The sequence below is a fragment of the Rhipicephalus microplus genome, chromosome 1 (genome assembly GCF_043290135.1).
Source record: "Rhipicephalus microplus isolate Deutch F79 chromosome 1, USDA_Rmic, whole genome shotgun sequence".
NCBI classification, from domain to species: Eukaryota; Metazoa; Arthropoda; class Arachnida; order Ixodida; family Ixodidae; genus Rhipicephalus; species Rhipicephalus microplus.
In genome coordinates this window covers 278,412,135-278,434,821 of record NC_134700.1, presented here as the reverse complement: position 1 = coordinate 278,434,821, position 22,687 = coordinate 278,412,135, and the positions used below count along the sequence as shown (strand labels likewise).

Sequence of the window (22,687 nt, the reverse complement as noted above, 5' to 3'; positions counted from 1 at the left end):
CACTACGGCGTCTCTCAATCATACGGTGGTTTTGGCATGTTAAACCTCAACAAACCCCTACATGAGTGTTCTCACTTCATACCTCGCCCCCCATCTGCTGTTGCCTTGAAGTCGCAATTAGGATACAGCCGCCTCGGTCGGAAGTCGAACCGGTGACCTTGGGCTTTCCAGCACCGCAGTGGATTCTTCAAAAGCCTGCTGCTGGGGTGAGAAAAAATGGGTCGTAACCCAGCGACGCACGCTCTTGGCGTTGACTCGGAGATTTACTTCTATCGTTGGCACCGTTACGTCAGTGGCAAAGTTCGCTGAACGCCGTCCCCTTGGCAGCCAGCTTCAGTCGGCCACCGAGGTGGTGCCAAAAACAACCTTCTCTTCCCTCTTTAATCTCGCTGAGACGAAGAAATAAAAACGAAGAATGAACCAAACTCCAGAAGCGAAGACGAGGCAAAATGTTTCAGTGTAAAATGCTAAGAAGCAGCGCTTGTCCTGTTCCCTTCTATCCTTTTCTTTTTGTTCAATTTGTGCGTTACCCAACGATGAATAAGTTTAAACTCGCCCGCTTTTCCCTTCTGCTAAGAACAGGCGACGAGAAAGCAGCTCAGAATGTTGCGAAAGCGCCTTGAGTGCTAAGTTCCAAAACCTCTCCAACAACGACACGCGCGTTACTGGAACGACGCCTTCCATAATAATTCAAAGCCGGGGTCAACCAGGAGTTGGTTTACCCGTTTGACCTACACAAATATACCACTTTCGTATTGCGTGACCCCCTTGTAGGGAACGACGAAAATTATTGACATTGCCATTCTTTGTTTTTTCTCACCCCGTTTGACTGACCATTAGAGCCAGAGCCATGTTGGAGAAAATGGGGAAACATTGCCCGAGGTGGCACTATGGTGTTGAGGGACATAATTTTTTGGGCTTCATGCGCTGAACTTTATTCCGTTTCTTTCTCTGCTCAAAGTCATGTTTCAAGTCGACAGGTTATATCTGCGTAATCTTTCCAGAAGTTCATTGTTTACGAAGGAATGTAGCACTCTACAAGTTGGTCGTGCAGTACCACAGCGAACGAAATGTAGAAAACTTATGTCAAAGGCTCCTTCGTTTTTCCTAAATGTCAAAGATTACTACACGGAAAGAGACTCGAAGAGCAATTAAGACAAGGGACTCCAGTAGTTTCGACAATTTTCGACAAGGAAAATTTCTTTTCCGCACTCCGAACCAACACAGCCTCATAGCTGTGCACTCTTCTCTAATACAACATAAATTAGGCCGTCCGTTTGCCTCGTCCCGGGTCGTTGTCTAGCGGCACCCACGTGCTGCGCTTATTGACCCCCTGTGACGCCCTTCGCACGTCCTCTAGGAGGACGATTGACCCCCTGGCGAGCGAACGGCGAATAATCCTTCCCGGTTCCTCTTGAAGCTGAAGGGAAATAAGGGAGAGCGCCTTTCCTCCTGGTTGCCATGCCAACGAAGACTCGTTCCATCCTGGCCTGCCACTCCGCATACGTCGCGTGTGACGTCACGGGCTTCGCACGTTGTCGCGCTCAGCCTACGTCCAGGTGACGTAACGCCATTGATCGCCGGCGGCGGCTGACGACACTCGCCGGCCCAGCGCTGACACACTGCACGTGTGCGTCTGCTTTTAGCAGACCCCACCAACGCAACGTGCCGGCCGGCACGTTCAGAGTGTCGAGCAGAGAGGGGCGACGCCAAACGACTCCGGTGGCCCACATGCTGTTGGCTTGGCGCAACTTGAATCGTGGCGACACACTCGATGTGAACACTTGGGCAAATAAACACAGAGTCCACGCTGCCCTTTGCCCGTGTCCGGGGTCAGTAGGACTGAGTTTGATGTACGCTCTCTGGGCTCACACTAGTGTAACCACCTGGACGGTGCTGTTGAGGAAGCACAAACCTCCCTCACCAACCGACAATCTGCAATTTTGCATCGGTATATATGCAGGTACGCATACAAATGAATGCACGAACATGCATAAAGTATGGTTGAAGCCCCCTGTTGGCTGGGTGTTTCGAGCCAAGTTTATCGGAAAGAATGGCGACAAGAAAGGACGAAGACGAGGTGTCGCTGCGTGCGAAAACGGCAGTATAAGATCTATTTCTTGCCATTGGCGTAGCAAGGGGGTAACACACAAGGTTCCTGCCCCCCCCCCTCCCTATTCCCATTTTTTTATCATGGCACACAGAGCGAATTAAGAATGACCGTTTCGAGGGGATGCCCCCTTTCTCCTTCCGAAGTCATGGAGGCGTCCCCCCCCCCCCCCGAAAAACACTGTGCCTATGACCGTGCTTCAAGCAAAAATATAAAGCTTCGTTCTTAAGTGCGAGCAACACCTAATATTGCTGCTTGATACTACATCGTACTGCATGTTTCGTTTGCAGATCGGCTGTATCACACACATGCTACCGAGCCATGCATGCCTGCAGCATGCATACTTCGTACACAAGTACCGGTATATGCGACAGACACATGCGTGTTCGTTAAATTGAATGCGTTGCCATCGCTGCATGCAAAGCTTAGCAGAGTCAAATACCATTGAACTTCCGCGAAGAGGTAACAAAAGGTTTTAATGAGAACGCATCTGTTTTACCCCTTCCATATTTCATCTGCCATAGGCATATCATGTGAGTGCGGCATGCATCGCAACAACGCCGTTGAACTTTGTTACACCTATAGCCTATGGCGCTCACATGATATACCTTTTATGGCGTATGAAATAGAGAAAGGTAAAACAGATGCGTCCTCATTAAACATTTCTGTAACCTCTTCACGGAAGTTATATATATATATATATATATATATATATATATATATATATATATATATATATATATATATATATATTAGAACATTGTTGCAACTATGGCCTACGTTGGAGCCACATTCACATGCTACACCCATGGCTGATGAAATAGAGAAAGGGTAAAACAGGAGGTGCGTCCTCATTAAGCAATACTGTACCCTATTCACGGAAGTTTACTGACACTGTGTGTGTGTGTGCGTGTGTGTGTGTGTGCGTGTGTGCGTGTGTGCGTGTGTGCGTGTGTGTGTGTGTGTGTGTGCGCGCGCGCACGCATGCGCGTACGCGAAGCGATGCTATAGGTTGGCGTGCTAAAACCTCCCGGCTGGCAGGTGGTCATTGCGCTTATCGATTTTCTTCGATATAGGATGACGAAACCACGTTCAGTGTTGCGTTGGGTCGCACTGCTGCACTCCAGGGGTTTCAATAAACGGAGTCGAGCTAGTCGAGCGTGTACACTATTCAGGCGCTATTGCCTCGTAAATGAAGCGTTTTCTGATTAGTTATCATGCATCACCAGCAGTACAGTCGGAGTTTTTGTTTACCGTTCAGCTGCACGACCATTGGCCAGCTGGCTAGCGAAGACAGTAAATAAGCAAGATCAATTTCTTTTTATTAGGGTGATATGCGTTTGTTACGGAAATGTTAGCTACCACTCGCAGTCATTACAGTATAGTGGCCAATAAAACGATACTTGTGGTGGAACAACCAGTGATTGAGCTGTGCTATATAAAGAAAGCAATGACCTAGGTCTAGACCTCGAACAAGACCTTGAACGCAAAAAAAAAATATACGACTCCGAAAGAAATGCGTCACGTCGATGACATCAAAACTGCGTGATCATTCGCGCCGACCCTCCATATTAACGTGCACGTACAAGTGTAACCTTACCAGAATTCCTAAACCATGATATGAGGTCGACGTTCTTCATACTTCTACATAATATACGTAATGATCAAGTGTAGCTAGCTCGATATGTATGAAATCTTAGTTATTTTTTATGAAGCGCTACTGCACGTGACCGACAATCCTAGAAGTACCAACGCTTCAAATGCTCTAGGTAATTTAACATGATCACATAGATGGAAGCCAACTTTTTTCTAGTAGGTGTGGGTTTCATGACGTAATAAGACTGCAGATGACGTAATCAGGCAGCATACGCGGTTGCATAGCGTTGTAGCCTTCTGCCTGTGGTCTGAGCGACCAACCCAGCCTGCGTATGCTCTTTGTTCGTTAGTCAAAGAGCCTCTAGTAGTGCTCGGACTTGTTTCACGGGCCTAGTGTAATTTTCAGGCTGTAGGTTACTAAATTTTCAAGGTAACCGAAGTAGTGGCGCCGCAACCAGACAATAGAACTGTGTAGGGCGTCGATGCGTGGGAGAATGCGATGTAAGCTGCTCACTAACCAGCATGGACCAGCTGGCGTGTCGGGCCGTGTCAAATTTTACTCCTTATCTCAAAAACTCTTCGCTCCAGTGCCCTTGAAGAGTGCAATAATAGTTTGCGCAAGAGCTGCGCAAATCCGATCCGTCGCGTTCAATTCACTCGCAGAACCGAATCTGGCAATCGCCACTGTCCTGCAGAAAGCGTGGAGTCTTATTATAAAGGAAGGCAGTGGTGGTCGGGGAGGAGATGAGCGTTGCGTTGGCGTTCACAGTGTAAAGAAAAAACTTGGCCCGGTCGCCTGCGTCGGCGGCAGCAAGCAGCAGCAGTGGCTCAGCTGTCTTTTATAAACGCGTTGCCGCCCTTCAATTGACCTTGAAAGAGCCCTGAAGGGCCCGGGGTCGATCCGGCTGTTCTGCCAAGACGCCCCTCGAGGTCACGTGGGGCCGCATGATGAGCGTCAATGCGACCTAATTGCAGAAGGACTCGCAGCCTTTCGCAGTCTGACGCGTGGGGTCAGGCGCACGCGCTTCTTTGACGCGCAGCTGGCTCGTTAACCGTGAAACAAAAGCTCCACGCGAGCGCGGTGTAAACGCACTGAACCGAACATTTCAAGAGGGTTCCACCAACAGCGGAGTTTCGATATGCAATTCATAGTCGCACACAATGAAGGGCTCCGCCTGGCTTATCACATTCATATTGATATGCGTTCTACGACCTCATAGACTTTAATATAGGAATGAACAAAGATAAAAAAAACTTTAGGAATAGCATATCAGTGCGTGCACGATATCCGCACAACCTGCACAATCAAAATCTGAAGTATAAGCGCACTGCGTATGCGTCAGCGAAATACTTTTTTCTTCAGAACTTCACGTATAGGCTTGTTTGCGCGCCCCGCCGCGGTGATCTAGTGGCTAAGGTATACTCGGCTGTTGACCTGCAGGTCGCGGGATCGAATCCCGGCTGCGGCGGCTGCATTTTCGATGGAGGCGAAAATGCTGTAGGCCCATGGGCTCAGATTTGGGTGCACGTTAAAGAATCCCAGGTGGTCGAAAATTTCCGGAGTCCTCCACTACGGCGTCTCTCTTAATCACATGGTGGTTTCGGGACGTTAAACCCCACGTATCAGGTTTGTTCGCGCAACACATTTTGCTTCTATGAACCTGTGTACTGAGTGCGACTATAGCAGTCATACATAGGCTGTGTTTCGTCACTATATACTCCTCTGAATCTTTGTACTGACTGCGTCTAGTGGTCATAAATAGGTTGTGTTCTCTCTCAACGCATTTTGATGACGTCTTCCTCGTTTCCTTAAATATGATATGGGATACTCGAAGGTTGAGGAGCCCGTAGCCCTAGCTTAGCGTGTTATCATATCGACGGCAACGTTTTATAAAATGCACTGTAAGAGCTCGCTGTTAATAATATCTGAATTCAGCCTATATATATATATATATATATATATATATATATATATATATATATATATATATATCGAGTTCGTTGCATCAGTGTTCCTTTCAGAAATTGTGTTTCCCATATATATACCGCACTACAAGTAATCATGCGCGTACCTACAAACTGTAGTCTCTCGATCTACAATCAACGATAGGTAATGTTGACTCGGGAAATCATTGCATCACGTAAACTTACATCAGCTTTGCGCAGCGCTTTCTAGCACAAAGCTCCACCAAGTTTGAACGAGTCTTAGCTTTATTGTGATATTTTTAAGACAAAATAAAAAAATGATCTATCGCTAAGCACGTTCATTGGAAAACGTACAGAGGGCATAATTACAGACCTGACACCGTGTATTTGCGGGTATATCTGATAGCATCACAATAAGCGCGATCTCATTGATTTGATAGATATGTGGGGTTTAACGTCCCGAAATCACCATAAGATTATGAGAGACGCCGTGGTGGAGGACTCCGGAAATTTCGACCAACTGGGGTTCTTTAACGTGCGCCCAAATCTGAGCACATGGGCCTAAAGCATTTTCGCCTGCACCGAAAATGCAGCTGCTTTAGCTGGGATTCAATCCCGCGACCTGCGGGTCAGCAGCCGAGTACCTTAGCCACTAGACCACCGTGGCGGGGAAATAAGAGCTATCTCCATTCTAGTACAGCGACGATCTACTCTGCTCGAACTTTAACCTGCGGTACATTTTGTTTTGAGCATCTTTAAAACCTCTCTACAGCATTTGGTTAGTCGGAGTTTATGTCTGGCTTAGTCTATACGGGCACTTCACGTTCGCAATCTTCCTTTCATATACTTCCTTTCATATACTTCCTTTCATATACTTTCATATACTTTCTCTATACTTACGCCAAAATTATCAATGTCATATTGGTTTTGGAAATTACACGTTAGCATGGATCTGCCTGCCAGCGTACAGGTGCTGTTTGTGAAAAAAAAAAAAAAAACTGTCATCCCACTTACTTACAAAAAATAAAACAAGAAAAAAATACGACGGTACGAATCTTCTGGCAGGGAGGAATAAATTCGCATCATCCGAAGCTGAGTAGGTGCTATATAACCTGATTGGTACTTTCGTAAGGGAACAGAAGAAACCGGGGTTAAGGTTATTATAGTTAAAATCAAGAAGAAGAAATGAGCCGGGCACGTAGCACGTAGGCAGGGTAACCGCTGGTCATTAAGGCAACTGTCTGGATTACCAGAGAAGGCAAACGCACGAAGGGGAGAGAGAAAGTTAGGTGGGCTGATGAGATTAAAAAGTTCGTGGGTATAACGTCGCAGCAGAAAACACAATAGTGGGCGTAGTCAGGCTGCATATGATGATGATGATGATGATAATAAACTCAAAACAGGGCAAAGTTTTTGCTGATTTTCAAGAGCGAAGTGCTCGTTGTATAAATGTATTTTTCGGCATTTTTTAAGGAGTAATATTAAAGCGATTCGTGAAGCAACGAACTGACTCGTTGCACAGTCGTGTACTTGTTATTTCAACAAAGTAAAGGCACAAGCCGCGAGTAAGCGGCGACACCTCCTGACGTTTTCTCGTGATTTATCGTCCTAGCTCGCTGCGTGTATAAGAATAGTCCTATCGATTCGCGAGACATTTAAAAGAGTTTGTTTTGAGTTTATTTTTTGCGTGGGAGCAGATACAACACAGTCTGCTTTTTTTAACGTCATCTTTGTTTTCTTCCTGAAATCCCTCGGGCAAATTATTTGATCTGGTTATTTATTTTTCTGTATTTCCAAAAAAATGTTTTTTTCGTATATCAGGGATGATTTTGTAGGCAATGAACACACGAACTGATATACTGGAATCCCCGGTTACGGAAAATTTTTTAGGCGTTCTCTATCATTCATTTGCTGTAGCCTTGGCTGTTGCATTACTACGAAATAGTTTTTCAAACCAGATATTTGAAAAACTTCCTTTCTTTCATCCGCTAGGTCAATCTCCATCTTTCATCCGCTAGGTTTGTGTGGCGTGCAAAAATGGTTAGCATAAAAAAAAAACAATTAAACGAGATGACGCAATACATACACCGATTTATGGACACCATACAAAATAACCTGTTTGTAGACATAAAATATGTGCAAAGATGCGAAATTAAAGAACAGTATGATATATATACCTCTTCTCTCCCAACTACATTTCATATAATATTACTGGGTAATTGATGTCAATAGATTGCGTGACACGGTTGTATTCAGGAATTGTACTCCACATATATTCCACACAACAAGCAAACTAGTGGCCGACCTAGCTGCCAATTTCTGTTTGTAGAGTAATTACCACCACTCGGTAGCATTGACGCAGATGCCAATGGCACCACGTGAGATTGCCTCAGCATTGTGTTAGGTTCTTTTCGCATAGCTCGGGCAGGTTTTGAGGAGTATACGGTTCTATACAGAACGCAGCACCTGTCCTGGCTCCGTGTGCATCGCTGGAATCTCTGACATTACAGTGAGCGTGAAGAATCTCTTGACACATATTTTTAAATAAGAAAAGCACTCCGAACATCTGTCTGCTCTCGAGCAATTTATAAACAAATAATTGGACCAGGTGTAGAAATTTATCACAAAATATAAAATTTGTGACAATGAGCACACGAAGATGGACAATAAGTTCACGCAGCGAAAAATGTCTGCTTAGACTTGATACGAACCCTCACTCATCGCATATTACAACTTTGGGTATATGACGTAATCGCACGTGCAAACATGATAATGACCACAGAAAAGAAAAAAAAAAATGCGGAAATTTTCGTCATTAAATTCGTAACTTGCAGGAGTTAACGCGTGCGCGGACGACGAAAAAACAAACTTTAAAAAGTTATATTGTTCATTTGCGACGGACGAATGCGGGCTCCGTGAGTGCGCTAAAAGCACGCTACTACTGCACGTCCCCTTCCCTGACCTTGGGCTTTCAAAAGCGACCGCCCATCTTACAGGTAAGCGCCTAAGCGCGCGAAAACACAAAACATTCATTCGCGATACAACTCGTGCCCCTAATGACTCCGAAGCGAGAATCAGTGTTTATTTAATATTTAAAAAATGCTGCGAGTGTTCTATAAAAAAAAAGAAGAAAGAACTGAAAGAGGGGTGACAGCTGAAGCTTCCTGTTATATGCATACTTCCGGGCACGGCGACGTGGTGCTGACATTCGCGTCATGTTATGATTTAGGTGGATTGCGCCATCGAAAAGAGATCGATAGTTTTGTAAAAAAAAATTGGAACTTACAATTAGAATCATTGTTCCGAGGAACTCGTTGATGAGCTGCCGTATGAGCAGGTTCTCGATCTTCATCTTGGAGCGTGTCGTCGATGTCTCGGGAGCGGACTGTCAAGACGCCTACGCGGTGGTCCCGAAGTACTTCACCGGCTTTCTCGCAGTGCCGGCGTCGTCTTCGAGCTTCCGAATCTCACCGTCGAAATGCGTGCTCTGACGATCGCATTGCTGCCGTGCAGCTCCGCCTTCGTCGCCGATGCCGGCGATATTTTTTCTTTTCTTCTTTCTCTTTCCTCTCTCCCCCTTTCAGCGAGACGGCGCCACCGCAGGCTGGTCGGGCTTGAGACGCGGTGCGAGACCCCAAGCTAAAGGCCGAGTTGATGATGCTAGCAGCTTTTCCCGGCCAGCTCCGACGGGGGGTTGCCGCATTTTTATACGCAGCGCGGCTTGTCGAGCGAAACGGTTGGAGGCGCTTTCGGTTTTGATTTCCCGAGACTCTCGTTGATTGAGGCAGATGGCGCCACCATCCTAGGAAGCCAGGTTATGCTGCTTTAAGCGGTTGGCGTTTACCTTTAGGCGCTTCTCTACGAAAAAAGAGAAAGATAAAGGAACTAGCCTCTGTTAACGGGGCGTGACGTAAGCAGAAAGACGTATTCGAGGCGCACGCGCACGCTCAATAAGCTAGACGAGGAGCGTTACGCCAAGCGATAACGACAGAATACGACAGCACACGACAGCCCAGTCTCCTAGAGTGCTCGGCACATAATAATAGATAGAAAGATGAAAGCGATTATCGTATGTTGCGGGCACAACAAACCAAGGAGACTTCTAATTATTACTCTCAAATAATTTGTTTTCAATATTGAATTCACTGACTAACATTACTTTATGTGTACGCCATGTTTCAGGTCACATCTGAAGACAAAAATAAGTTTTCCCCCATACATCTTGTGCGGTGCGTTTTTCGTCGTTTGGAACAGAAATGGGGGAGGCGGGGGGGGGGGGGGGGGGCTTAGGTTTCGCCTTTATGAGTTGAACGCGATAGCGATGACCTTTTAGAACTTGCTATGTACCCACTACGCGGCCATAAGGGTGCAGTCACACCATGCGTGCAGTAGGGTGCAGTAGGGGGCGCGCGAGTCAAGGCACCCTAGCGTGCAGCAGCGCGTGCGCCTTTTGTAGTGGGTGACTGGCCTTAAACTCGGAAGTCATTATTATAATCCCATGCTCTGACGCCCGATCGTGACACCCGTGGCACTCTTGTACCCCGCATTATTAAGGCAATATTTGATGTTTTATCGTGAAACATGCATGCAGGACGCGTGTGTTTGTTAAGCATGGCAGTTAGTTTCACTGCACTTTTCTTCATACATTGCCGATTCCCTCACTCCCAGGTCACTGAACGAATAGAAAAAATGTACTTTTAAATCTGCAATGTGACGTACGGAGACTTTAGCGCGATATCTGAAACGCATGGAGGAAAAACCCAGCGCGACCGGCACCGCATCTCATCGATGGGCTTCCCCCCCAAAGCCTGCGGGCTCATCCAGAGGGTGTTGGCTCGGCTTACCTCCTTGCTTATCGGCCAGCCACTTTTCCACCCCCTGTGGCTTTTTTGGATGCTGACGATCGTCCCGCTCATGTGCAATGCACATGTGCTTTTCTCGCCCTGCTTTCCACGGTGCGTGCTGCATGTAAGGGCCCATCGGCCCGACAAGAGTCTGTGGAAAACGTGCATGCAAGACAGTAATCCAGAATCAATGAGTGCTTGAAGTATGCATTTCATGCGTATGGCTCTTCCGCTAAAGGACATTTACGGAGAACTTGACTTCCAACCAGACTGGCAACCCATCTTGATGAGGTGCTCATTCTTACCAGCCTTTTGAAGAGCTTTCCCTCTTTTTCTGGACTTGCTGAGTATGTACGTAAGCATTCGAATGTTTGTGCAGCGGTAGTGCGATTATTGTCGCTGAGTAAGTGTATCACTACTTCATTATTATAATTCCAAATACGCATATAATAAATACCATGAACCAAAAAATCACAGCCTATCAACGGGCTGAATGATGAAGAGTGGGCGAAGCTCCGGAGGCGAATCATCGGTAAACCGTGAATGTTCCGTCTAATTCGCCGAGTCGATCATCATTTAAAGACACGAGAAACGCTGTGTGTGTATGTCGTGCCGCTTGGGCCCACCGCTCCTCGTATACGGCAGGATCTTCGTAGCGGTGTCGCGCAGATTCGTGGCGCGCCAACAGCAAACGAACTTTATTACAACCCTTCCCCTATGGCGTAAGTCACCACACTAAATCGAACGATTGCCTTCCACCAATTACATGCGCCATATGTTCATATGTGGCATCATTCCTATTATAACATCTCGCATCTTTCGTTATCAACTACAGGTAGCGCCATCTATAGTTTTATATCATCTCACATCTATATTCATCAACTACAAGTACCGCTATATACTAAACACTCCAAATACCGCCATCTAGTTTTATAACACCTTGCATAAACTACCACCATCTAGTGAACACTGCAAGAACTAAACTAAAGGTGGCTACCAACTATACTATACTAAAACTACATACCTCGGAGAATGTGCAGATCCACGCCTCAAAGAGCTTCGCCCCTAAAATAGAGGCGTGGCTGTGTGGTATAACACTCGCTTGCCACGCAAACAACCCGAGTTAGATCCCCATTTACACCCACAATTTTTCAAAATCGTTTATTTTATTTGCATCCGTTTCTCGAATTTTCAATCACGCAAATACGGTTGATTTCTCGCTCACAAAGACGCCGACGCCTGAATTTCTGCGAAACGAGCTCTTTAACGTGATCTCATTAAAATGCGTGCTATAGAAACTACTGAACTCAGTGTGCGGAATGTGTCTGACATGAGGCAAACTTCTCATGTTGAAGGCACGCATATAGTTGCTAGGGAATTTAAACAAGACTTCCACATGCAAGCTGAAACGTATACCGGTTTCGAAGTTTCAACTTCTCAGTTCAACGCAGTGGTAACAACATTTACGTTCCTCGGCTGCTGACCTAAGGTCGTGGGTTCGATTCCGGCTGTGGTGGTCACGTTTAGATGAAGATAGAGGAGGCCTGTGTACTTTGTGATGTCAATGCACGTCAATGGCCGGAATTCGTGGGGACCTCTGCTTATATTTGCATCCGTTGCAGTCGTACGAGTCTTGATGGTCCTCGAAGTCTTCCACGCAAAATAAATCTGTCGTGACTTGTCATATCAAGCCTGAGTAATAATGATGAGATCTGAGGTAATCTCGAGCGTGTTAGGTGTTCGGTATACACGCAGAGAAAGTGTCATCACTATAGACATTTCGCGCCGTACAAAATTTGCCTTTTATTTAGGTCATTAATCATATGCCGATGCGTATATGAGGACGTTCTCACACAAGCTCCACAGTTTACATGAAAATCGGCGCGGACTAAAGTTCCAAGGCTGGAAGTCTGACTTTTACGAAGTGAACTCCCAATTTGGGCACTCGAAGCGAGTCCTTTTTTTTCTCACTTTGCTGCATCGAACATTGCCACTTAATGGGACGACAGTAATTTTTTGTATACCAGTAAGTTAAATTTTCACGACACTGAGAAAATCCTTATTATATACCACAAGAAGACGTTTGGTAAACAATAAAACGCTAAAAAATAAGAAATGCGGCTAGCTAAGCCATCTTAAAATTCCCGCACCGAACACCCCGTGGCGTCGTAGACTTTGACGGCGTCTGCTAGAAAATTTGTAGTTACAAATCGGTAAAGAGGACGAATATTGTTCTCTCACGGAGCCATAGACTCAATGTATCAAGTTTAGGGAAATTTTATTGAGCCGATGTCGCCACAATATCAAAAATATACATTGCAATATCATCTAAAGGTGGGATAGATGGTAATTCATATTCCTTCAGCGCACTGGGCGCGCGGAAACAGACAAGGAACGAAGGAAGAACCATGCGCTCGTATTGTATTGTGTGGCTCTTCGGCGAGGGGCATGGGAGTGCTGGAACACCCTCCCCCCATTTTCCCTCCCTGCCACCCCCCTCTCCGAGATAAACCTAGTATACAAACACAACGCATGATTTCCTCGCCGCCATGCCCCCTCACTAATTGCCTCACTTGCCTAAACTCACCTTGTTTTGCATTGCCTCCGTGCAAACGACGATGTCGTATGATCAAGTCATTGTGATGTCACAAATTTAGCTTATCTGTGACGTCATGTGGTGACATCATCGCGGAATCATTCTCGCATCACCCGTGTCGGGACCACCGATGGCGGAGGTCCATTTTCACGCTTGATGAGGCATATCTGAGGCTTTCGCCTCAATAATTACAGTGAATCTGTATATGGCTTGGGTAAACCGAAATTCGTTCTTACTATGTGCACAAGAACTGTTAGCGCGTACGTGTCACACAAATTGGGCGAGCTCCACTTCTGACCACTGGTTCGATAACAGTGAGGAATTCTGAAGGTGGGCTGTGATTTTTGGTCTTTTGGAGCCTCTATCTCTGGGTTCTCCAATGCAAAGGTACGCGTAACTATCGGGTACTACATTAATCAAATAAAACCAATCTGTTGACTAGCTAATCGGTATTATTATCCTTATGTGTCTACAACAATATATATATATATATATATATAGATCAAACAGACAGTAATGCCAAGGAATGTACACGGGAAGTTATTAGAAATAATGGAATGTAAATAAGAAGAAAGAAAAGTGGATGAAAAAATAACCAGCCGTGAGCAGGCTGGTTATTTTTTCATCCACTTTTCTTTCTTCTTATTTACATTCCATTGGTTCTAATAACTTCCCCTGTACATTCCTTGGCATTACTGTCTGTTTGATCTCATTAATATTGTGTTAAAACACGGAAAAACGAGCCCTTAGGTATACACTTCTTTCCCATATATATATATATATATATATATATATATATATATATATATATATATATATATATATATGTATATATATAACCTTTTTGGTATTGATATAGGAAAAAGATACATTTTTGTTGTTTTTGTTTCGTATAGATATATCCAATAATTAGATCGAGCACCGTAAATTTTTATGTAATCTCTAATCTTTTTATTCTATAACCAGGATAACTCCTAAATTTCATGTTTTACAAAAACCATTCATTTCTTGGCCAATCTCGCCTAGTCCACCACGATGAATAGGCGAACAAGAACGTATTTCTCAGTGAAGTTGGTGATCTCTCACTACTCACCTGCGGTCCACTGAAAATGGGTGGCGAACAGCAACTAAGATTTCTGCACACACGTAACCAATACTTCAACGCACCACATGCAGGGATTAGCCTGTGTAGTGATAAACACCGGATCCACGCGTTGCAGCTTTCGCTGGTTAACCATCTGTACGAATAGCTCGGGTGGTTATTCCTGTCATTATTGACCAGTCGATGTTGGCCTCGACAAGAATAACGCGTGGATACCTACATCAGCAATATAGAATCAGAGTGTGATATTTCTATCACTAATATTTTCGAGCGATTTCGCATTGTATGCAAGTGTCGCCTCCTTTCGCCGATTCGATTGCGCAGGGAGTTTACCAACCGCCATGAGATGGCGTTGAAAAGCAACGAACAATTACATTTAGGATGACTGCCAGTTGGGCGTGTTGGTAATGGTTCATGATGAGACAAGCGCAAAAAATACACACACTCAGAGAGGACACAGACAAGCGCTTTAGTGAACGCTTTGTAAAATGTAATTTCTAGTAAAGCGCTTGTCTGTGTCCTCTCTGAGTGTGTGTATGTTTTGCGCTTGTCCCATCAGCAACGAGCAAATATAATTGTTGGGGTTTTACGTTCCAAAACCTCGATGTGATTTTGAGGGACGCCGTAGTGGTGTTCTCTGGACAATTTGATCATCTATGTCTACGTACACGACACTTTAGTATTTCACCTCCATCGAACTACGGGCCCTGTTGCCGGGGTTCGACCCTGCGACCTTCTAGTCAACAGTCAAGCTCCATGAGCACTACACCACTACTACGGGTTGGAGAACTAATGTAGAGCATATTTACGTAGACTTGTGTTCCAAAAATGACGTCCTGTATAACACTGTATAACTAGGTAGTTTTTTTATATATTTGAAGTTTTCTTCATTAACGTTGTGCCTAGCTCTTATTACCAGGATTTAGAGGCATCTGTACGTGGTGCCATCTTTCGGAGGCAACAGTCGCGTCCTGCCATAATTGAAAGGGATATAGGCGAAAAAGCGATCTTTTTTTAAAAAAATAAGCCAATTATCAAGAACGACTGCGGGATCAACAGAGACCATATACTGGAACACTTTGGTTAATTTTCAATAACGTGTGATAACGCGAGTGGCTTCCCGGGACATTTGAACACCACCAATCGGAAATACATAGGGCCCCCTAGTAAAATGTGAAACACTCTGGGAATGGCGTGCGACACTTTAATCTTAACAGAATGTTTGATTAAGTCTCTGCTATGTAGAATTTGGAGTCCTTTTTGATAACTAGATTTTTTTTGTCAGATATAATTTTTCCCCCTATTTTCCATTCAATTACAGCAGGCCGTCGCAGTCACTGACGAGAAATGGCCCTACGTGCAAATGTACACAAATCCCGGTAAAAAAAAATTAGCTGAATAGGTACTGCTTTGTGGTTTTCCCTTTTCTCATTCTGCCCAGTGCGCGATGGTAACACTTGAGGCGTTTTTTTTTTCTAAATGAGCCCAATGCACTTTAAATGAAACTGAGAAAAATGCACTTTTTTCCTCGCGATAGTATGGCTCGACCTGCTCAAACAACTCTTTTGCAGTATGTTGTTCTCCCCTAAATACCACAAATCTATATTTTGGCTAAAATCTACATAGCCGAGTATCGTCAGTATTGGGGAGTAAATTTGTATTTGACTCACATAGATTGAAACATTTCATTTGGACATAAATTAGTTCGTAAAATAAGTGTAAAGCGGTTCGAATGTATGGTATAACAATATTTTGCGATACAACTGACATCATACTTGTGCTTCCGCTGTTGAAGTGCTACGAGACATGAACTGTCATCAGCGTTTTCTTGTTCCCGGCATCTATTGAAGGCCTTTAAAAGTGTTCCAGCTAGTTTTATGCCATGCCGTTTCCCTCCACTTCTTCTTCTTTAGGGAATAGATAGACGCCCAATGTCTTTATTTCATGCCTGTTTCATTTCATATATACCGTGTTGAAGTGAATGGAGGACAAGATATTGTTGCGCTGAAGTCGAAAAGAATCACTAATATGCAAAAAGAAGCAGGCAAGTCCACCCCTTACTCTTTACAATGAAGTTTTGTCATTAAACATCATGTCCTTCAAAAAGTGGCAACTCCCGCTAGCAAACTTAATTGTGGAACGTAAACACGATTACAAAAGCAACTAAGACACAAATGAAATATTTCGGGTTGGATGCATGTGTGTTGTTTTGATCATGTTTGTTGGCGCAGTGCTGGCTCAATGAATGTGGCTCACTTTGATCGAAACAGTTGGAGTGCTCATTTTTTATTACAAACTGCCCCTTTGAGTTCATATTAGAATAAGAATTGCCCCATTTTATTTATAATTGTTCTAGAAGTTAAGGATACTTAGGCATGCTTTACGTTCCACAGAAATTTAGCCTAGTTTTGGTTTCTGCATTTGGCTCTTTAAAAAAAACCTCATTTGGAGATTGAGCATTTATTACTATCAGACTAATTATAATCATTTATTCATTCCGGACAAAGTACTGTCCTCCCAAGTTTATCTTTGATGCTGTATTTAACACTTGTCCTCCGTAACAAGGAAAACATAAACATCTGCGCAGTATATACAAGGTAACAAGAAACAGGAGCGTACTCTAATTAACAGACTACAACGTAGTGTTTATTTCAGGATGCCATGAAGACAATGCAATACCACTCGTTCGAATACACGATAAACGAGATGTGACAGAAATCCAAGTGACAACAACAACAACAACAGTCAGAACAATCCACATAGCGCAAATACAGGTAAATATAGGCGCACACTTCGTTCTGGCAATTTTTTTTCTCAACACAGTGTTAGATAAATATAAGGTGCTGCGTGGAATAACACTTGCGTTTGCGCATATTACAAACGTGCAAGTTCTCAAAAAATTAAACAAGACATTGCAACAACTCACTCTTTCACTAATTAAAGCAATGTTTTTTCTTTATCTTTTGATTACATCAACTCAGCGCTGAAACAAATAGTGCTGTTGTGGGGTCTGTACTCAAAGCCCATAAGACACAAATGTGTCACAAATGTGTCACAAATGTGATTTAAATAACAATATATGGCGGCACAGTAAGAGGATGTAAGCATTGAGTGGCTTACGCAAGTATCTGCAAAAAAAATAAACACGAAAAACACAGAATATTCATCAGTTGGCAGACGAATGCGTTACCCGAAATTCACCAATGAACGCCTAAAAAATGTTTTTAGTTTTATTCATCTGTTTATTTGTCAGGAACGTTGTACAGTTTTAGTAATGGTAATGCAGCCAAAAAATCGCGTAATTTCTAATGAAGTGTTCGTATTCGTGAAAAACGTTTTTTTTTTCCTCGAAAGGTAGTGCATCACTATAAATCAATCGAAAGCGAATGGTATGACCAGTATATAATCTCTAAAGAGAGAGATATCGGTCTAGCTTTCAAGAAAACCAAAATATAACATGTTGAAACAGAAGAAACAATATCTATACACATAATTCAATGAACAAACGGATGGAAAAAATACTCATTGGTAAAATGAACAAAATGAGGTATGGTATGTATATGAAAAGGCGAGCAGCATGAAAGTTTATTCTTCATTTGTTTTCTATTCGATCGTCGTTTGCGTTAAAAGGCGGTGAAATCGCTAAACATTGCAGCAGCGAGAGGGACCACACATCTTTGGCAAGCTTTTAGGGTTGCGATATTTACGCTCGTACCGCAAAACTAGTTACTCGTAAAAACAAACAAAATCCACATTTATTAAAATAAAATTACACTTCACGTGCTCTTTGCAAATTATGTTCACATTTTCAAAGGGGTTCCAGTCGTGTTCGGCAAAACGCTTATTACGTTAGAGGCCGAATCGACAAAACGTCGCTTTCGTAGGTGCATTTTCCTATTGGATAGCCGGCTTCACTAAAGCTACGTCCCGCGTCATGATTGGCTGAAATATTAGGAAAGTTTTTAGCGTAAGATGTTTTCGTGATTATGAGCCCAGATGGCTCCATCATATAACCCGCCTACTTTTTGTCTCCGCTTTATGCTTGATCTTGCTCACCCCTCTGCTTAGTGAAGGGTAGCAAACCGGATGCTACAATCCTGGTTGACCTCCCAGCCTTTCTCTTAATTTATTTTTTCTCTCTCTCTCTCTCTCTCCATTCAAGCGTTGAGACTGAGCAATTTATTTTATTGCTAGTCATCCCTAACGCACCACTTCTGTTTCCTCGCAGAACAAATAGAAAAAAAAAATGCGAGCACAAAAGCCACTTCACAATTGAAGAAGAAAGAAAATGGCCCACAACGTCGATGTATGCTACTAGTGATCAAATATGCACAGGTCTGCGATACCTTTCGTTTGGTACATGCCTTCGCGAGTGCGTAGCTGCTAAGTGAGATAAAAGTTGTGTGCAGCAAACAGTGGCAGAAAACTGCACATAGATTTGTGGTGCTGTGGGAAAGAAAAAAAAATGGACTCGTGTTTTCAAGAAAACACTCGGAACCGCGTTGAAGGGCTTGGAAGTGCAATTGCGCCGCAAGATCAAGTCCAGATGTTCAGCAGTAGTCCAGCGATTCGTTGTTTTATATCCCACTCCAGCCGGATGATGGATGCAGGCCTAAGTCGTACTTTTGTGATGAGATGTATACGACTTCTTGGAGACGCCTTGCCTCGCATCGGATACATCGATCGTTGCGGTCCACGTGGTGGGACTTTAGTTGTGTGCAGTGTGTCCTATGTGAATGTGGGGGAGGCGACGATTTTTTCCCGGGTAACCAACAACACGTGTTTCTCGTTATCCCCGTTTCATGTTTTTTTTTCTTGCTCCATGTTCAATTCTTCAAATCGCATGGTTTGATTCCTCTCATTTGGATGACGTTTTCAACTGGGGAGGAGATGAAGAAAAAAATGAACAGAAAACACAAGAGTGAGTTAATGAATGCACACAGGAATCGACGAACTGTGTCAAAGAATGATGCCCACATTTCACATTGACATGCCCTAAATGTCGGCACCAAAAGAAAAATGGCTGTCTGTGCAGTGACACACAACATAAATTATGCATACACTTGAGCAAATGTGTGACACATATGACTCTGTGTTTATAGTTTTTGAGAGAGTGTTTATCTTATTTCCTTATGGAAGTTCTTCATCCAAAAGAATGTATCCTGCCATACTTAAAGATTTTTGTACCCTCTACCACTTACGGAGGCGTTTTGGTGCACATCGGATGAAGAACGACACAACTTCGATACATTAAAGTGCCGTTGTCACTTTGTCCTTGTTTGTTTCAAATAACTGAATAGGTAATCATATTTATAATAACCGTCATCACTATCAATGTTTGTTGCATATGGTGACGAATAGAAACGTCACCTAACAAACAATAAACAAAGAAAAAAATATACTTTTCAATTACGAATGGCCTGGTCATGGCGCTCGCAAAGTAGCCAATTCAGATTGTGTGACGTAGGATTTCGATAGTTATAGCGCGAGAACAAAACGACGACACAGAGACAAGAAGGACACGAAAGACACAAGCGCTCGTGTCTTTCGTGTCCTTCTTGTCTCTGTGTCGTCGTTTTGTTCTCGCGCTATAACTATCGTCATGTCATACCAACTAGCCCAAGCTGCCACACTTCTAAATATGATTTCGGTTGCTTCTGTCCTGACCAGCAAGCCAGCATCAAGAAAGGAAGTGAGGACTACTCAGAAATGTGAGATCCATTTTCAGTTTATTTGATCGCAGCGTGACTAGACGCCGTTATGAGGATTGCGAGAAGTAATCCGTAGCACGGAATGTGGGTAACATTTTGAAAATTTTCTTTTTGTAGTATTCCGAGCTTTTGCTACATTGACGAAGCAGGCTCTGAAATGCAACGCAAGATGATTTCGATAATCGTAAATGACATTTTAGTGACAGCAACTGCACACAAGTGAACGGTGGCAAACTACAACGGGACAACATTCGCGGCATTAACATGAAAAAAAAGATCATAATAATGCAGCTTCGTACTAATGGTTCCAAGCCTATAGGAAGTGTGGAGCTGCACAGCCTTTTTTTTGTTTCTCTTCTGTTTTATTTTCTATTTCTTTCTTGTTCCTTTTTCCAGTTTCGTTGGTCTTTTCTCTCTCTTCATTTCTATTTATTTTTATTTCTATTTCATTTTTCTTTTCCTCTCCTCTCTAGTTTTTTCATAATAAAGCGCTCCACGCTTCATATCATCAACAAGGCTCTCTAAGAGCAAGAGGAAGAAGCCTTTTCCTTGGCACGAATGCATGCTCAGTATGCTACAGATGGCAATTCTAAACGTGCTTTTACCGGTTTTACGCTGTGCTACACGAGGCGACTACGGCGTACAACAACCCGGACCCATTGAGTGATCTGCACCTAAACTAATCCTCCCCGTCCCATAAGCCAGAAAATACGGAAGTACAACTTTCCTAAATAATGTCTACTGAAGGTTGCAGTCACTAAGTAGAAAATCATTGCATTGCTATGAACGCGCGTTCGTAAAGGAAAACAAGGTCTACATATTTCTTTGAGAGAGATTGATGGTCAAGTGAACAGCTTTTCAGACCACCAGTAATCTTCAAAATGATATGTTAAGCAAGCAATCGAAAGCACGAGATTACTTGTCTTATAAGTATTGTTATTTGTTTTACTAGCTTTCCATGCAGAAACTTCTACGCGTCAGTGCAATCTCAAAAATTTCATGCTGAACAAGCAACCGTGCTCGCCAAGTGCAATAACGTGCTCTAAATGCATGAGATTTTCGTTTATCATGCAATCAACAAACAATACGGAACTTCACATGCAAATCAGTTATTTTTTGCATGCGATACATGCTACCATCCTCATGCTGTCTGGAGCCATTTCAAGTTCAACAGGCGTAGATCTTTTAAAACACTACTTCGTTGCGAAGTATTGTCTAAAAACGTTCTTATCTGAATGAAAACTATAAACTTCTCTAAGAGGCTTCACATTTTAGGATTTTTGAGAAGTGTGTGGCGAATTTCGACGTCTGGCTTTTCTGAGAAAATTCCTTGCCTCTGAGTTGTAGTGCCGTAATAACGTGTGAACGCGTTTTTCTGCTGCTGCGCCAATTTCAACAATTTCTCATTTTCCGTTGCTATAAAGCCCTGCGAATTCGCTCATTCGGCAGAACAGCGTTAAGAGAACGCAATATTCTAAATTTTGCATAAAGAAAGACGATCGATCAACCGATTGGGTTCGCCTCGGACATTAGTGTGTACACGGGCATATTGATGACTTGTGAGCCGATAACCACTCTGTAATCTGTGATCGCGGATAACAGCATGGTAGCCATGAATGAAGCAATCAGCGAAGCGGTGAAGTAATGAGCGCAGCGTGATAAGCTTCTGGTGAGTGATAGCGTGTTCTATAAAAAGCTGAAGCGAACGGAGGAAGCGAAATTCAGTGACACTCTGGCGTGAATGAAGCAAGAAATGATATTGAGATTACCCGTATTCCTATTTACCAATGCTGGGTTGTGGAAGGGTGGGAAGGAACGTGAAGTGCGGATTTGAGAAAGCTCGAGCTAGACAGGAGGGAAGCATTCGGACATGTCTTTCAGTCCAGAAAATGATTGTAATCTGTTCTGCATGTGCGATGTATGTATGTATGTATGTATGTATGTATGTATGTATGTATGTATGTATGTATGTATGTATGTATGTATGTATGTATGTATGTATGTATGTATGTATGTATGTATGTATGTATGTATGTGTATGTGTATGTGTATGTGTATGTGTATGTGTATGTGTATGTGTATGTGTATGTGTATGTGTATGTGTATGTGTGTGTATGTGTATGTGTATGTGTATGTGTATGTGTATGTGTATGTGTATGTGTATGTGTATGTGTATGTGTATGTGTATGTGTATGTGTATGTGTATGTGTATGTGTATGTGTGTGTGTGTGTGTGTGTGTGTGTGTGTGTGTGTGTGTGTGTGTGTGTGTGTGTGTGTGTGTGTGTGTGTGTGTGTAGGTATGTATACGTATGTATGTAGGTATGTATACGTATGTATGTAGGTATGTATACGTATGTATGTAGGTATGTATACGTATGTATGTAGGTATGTATACGTATGTATGTAGGTATGTATACGTATGTATGTAGGTATGTATACGTATGTATGTAGGTATGTATACGTATGTACGTAGGTATGTCTGTTTGTGTGACGGGTTAACAGATGCGTGTGTGGATAACCTATGATGCCAATAACGCGAAAAATTGGCGGGCTTTGCAGCCGTTTTTAACTGGCTGTGATACTGGTCGTACCCATCGATATCACCTATAATTAGTCCCTCTGTCGCATTATTACTGAATGTTTACTCGGGTATCGATAACTACGCATTGACGCAAAAAAAATGCTACATGCGTCTAGCTGATGTCACTGCTCCTTGAAGAAATGAACCGCAGTGTGACAGGGAGATAGTACATTGATTGTCACCTTGGCATATTACTTTAAAGTTGTGTTCTAACATACGG

General features: G+C 43.3%; 2 protein-coding genes across 12 annotated transcripts in view; both read right to left on the bottom strand.

The window, feature by feature from the left end:
- Nucleotides 1-9,320, bottom strand: part of LOC119188255 (aquaporin-9) — a 63,761-nt gene extending 54,441 nt beyond the window's left edge. For all 4 annotated transcript variants that reach the window (XR_012895381.1, XM_037436208.2, XM_037436209.2 and 1 more), the window contains exon 1: nt 8,919-9,320. Coding sequence is in view for 3 of the 4 variants with exons in the window: in XM_037436208.2 (XP_037292105.1) it covers nt 8,919-8,984 (66 nt within the window). In the remaining variant the exon portion in view is untranslated. The remainder of the gene's footprint in view (nt 1-8,918) is intronic.
- A 9,652-nt stretch (nt 9,321-18,972) lies between these two features.
- LOC119188254 (aquaporin-7) overlaps nt 18,973-22,687 on the bottom strand; it is a 103,043-nt gene continuing 99,328 nt past the window's right edge. For 4 of the 8 annotated variants that reach the window (XM_037436202.2, XM_037436204.2, XM_037436205.2 and 1 more), the window contains one exon: nt 18,973-19,053. Coding sequence is in view for 2 of the 8 variants with exons in the window: in XM_037436201.2 (XP_037292098.1) it covers nt 19,001-19,053 (53 nt within the window). In the remaining 6 variants the exon portion in view is untranslated. Of the gene's footprint in view, nt 19,054-19,884; nt 20,038-22,687 lie in introns of those variants that run through there. The other 4 variants (XM_037436203.2, XM_075895717.1, XM_037436206.2 and 1 more) reach the window with 1 other exon arrangement.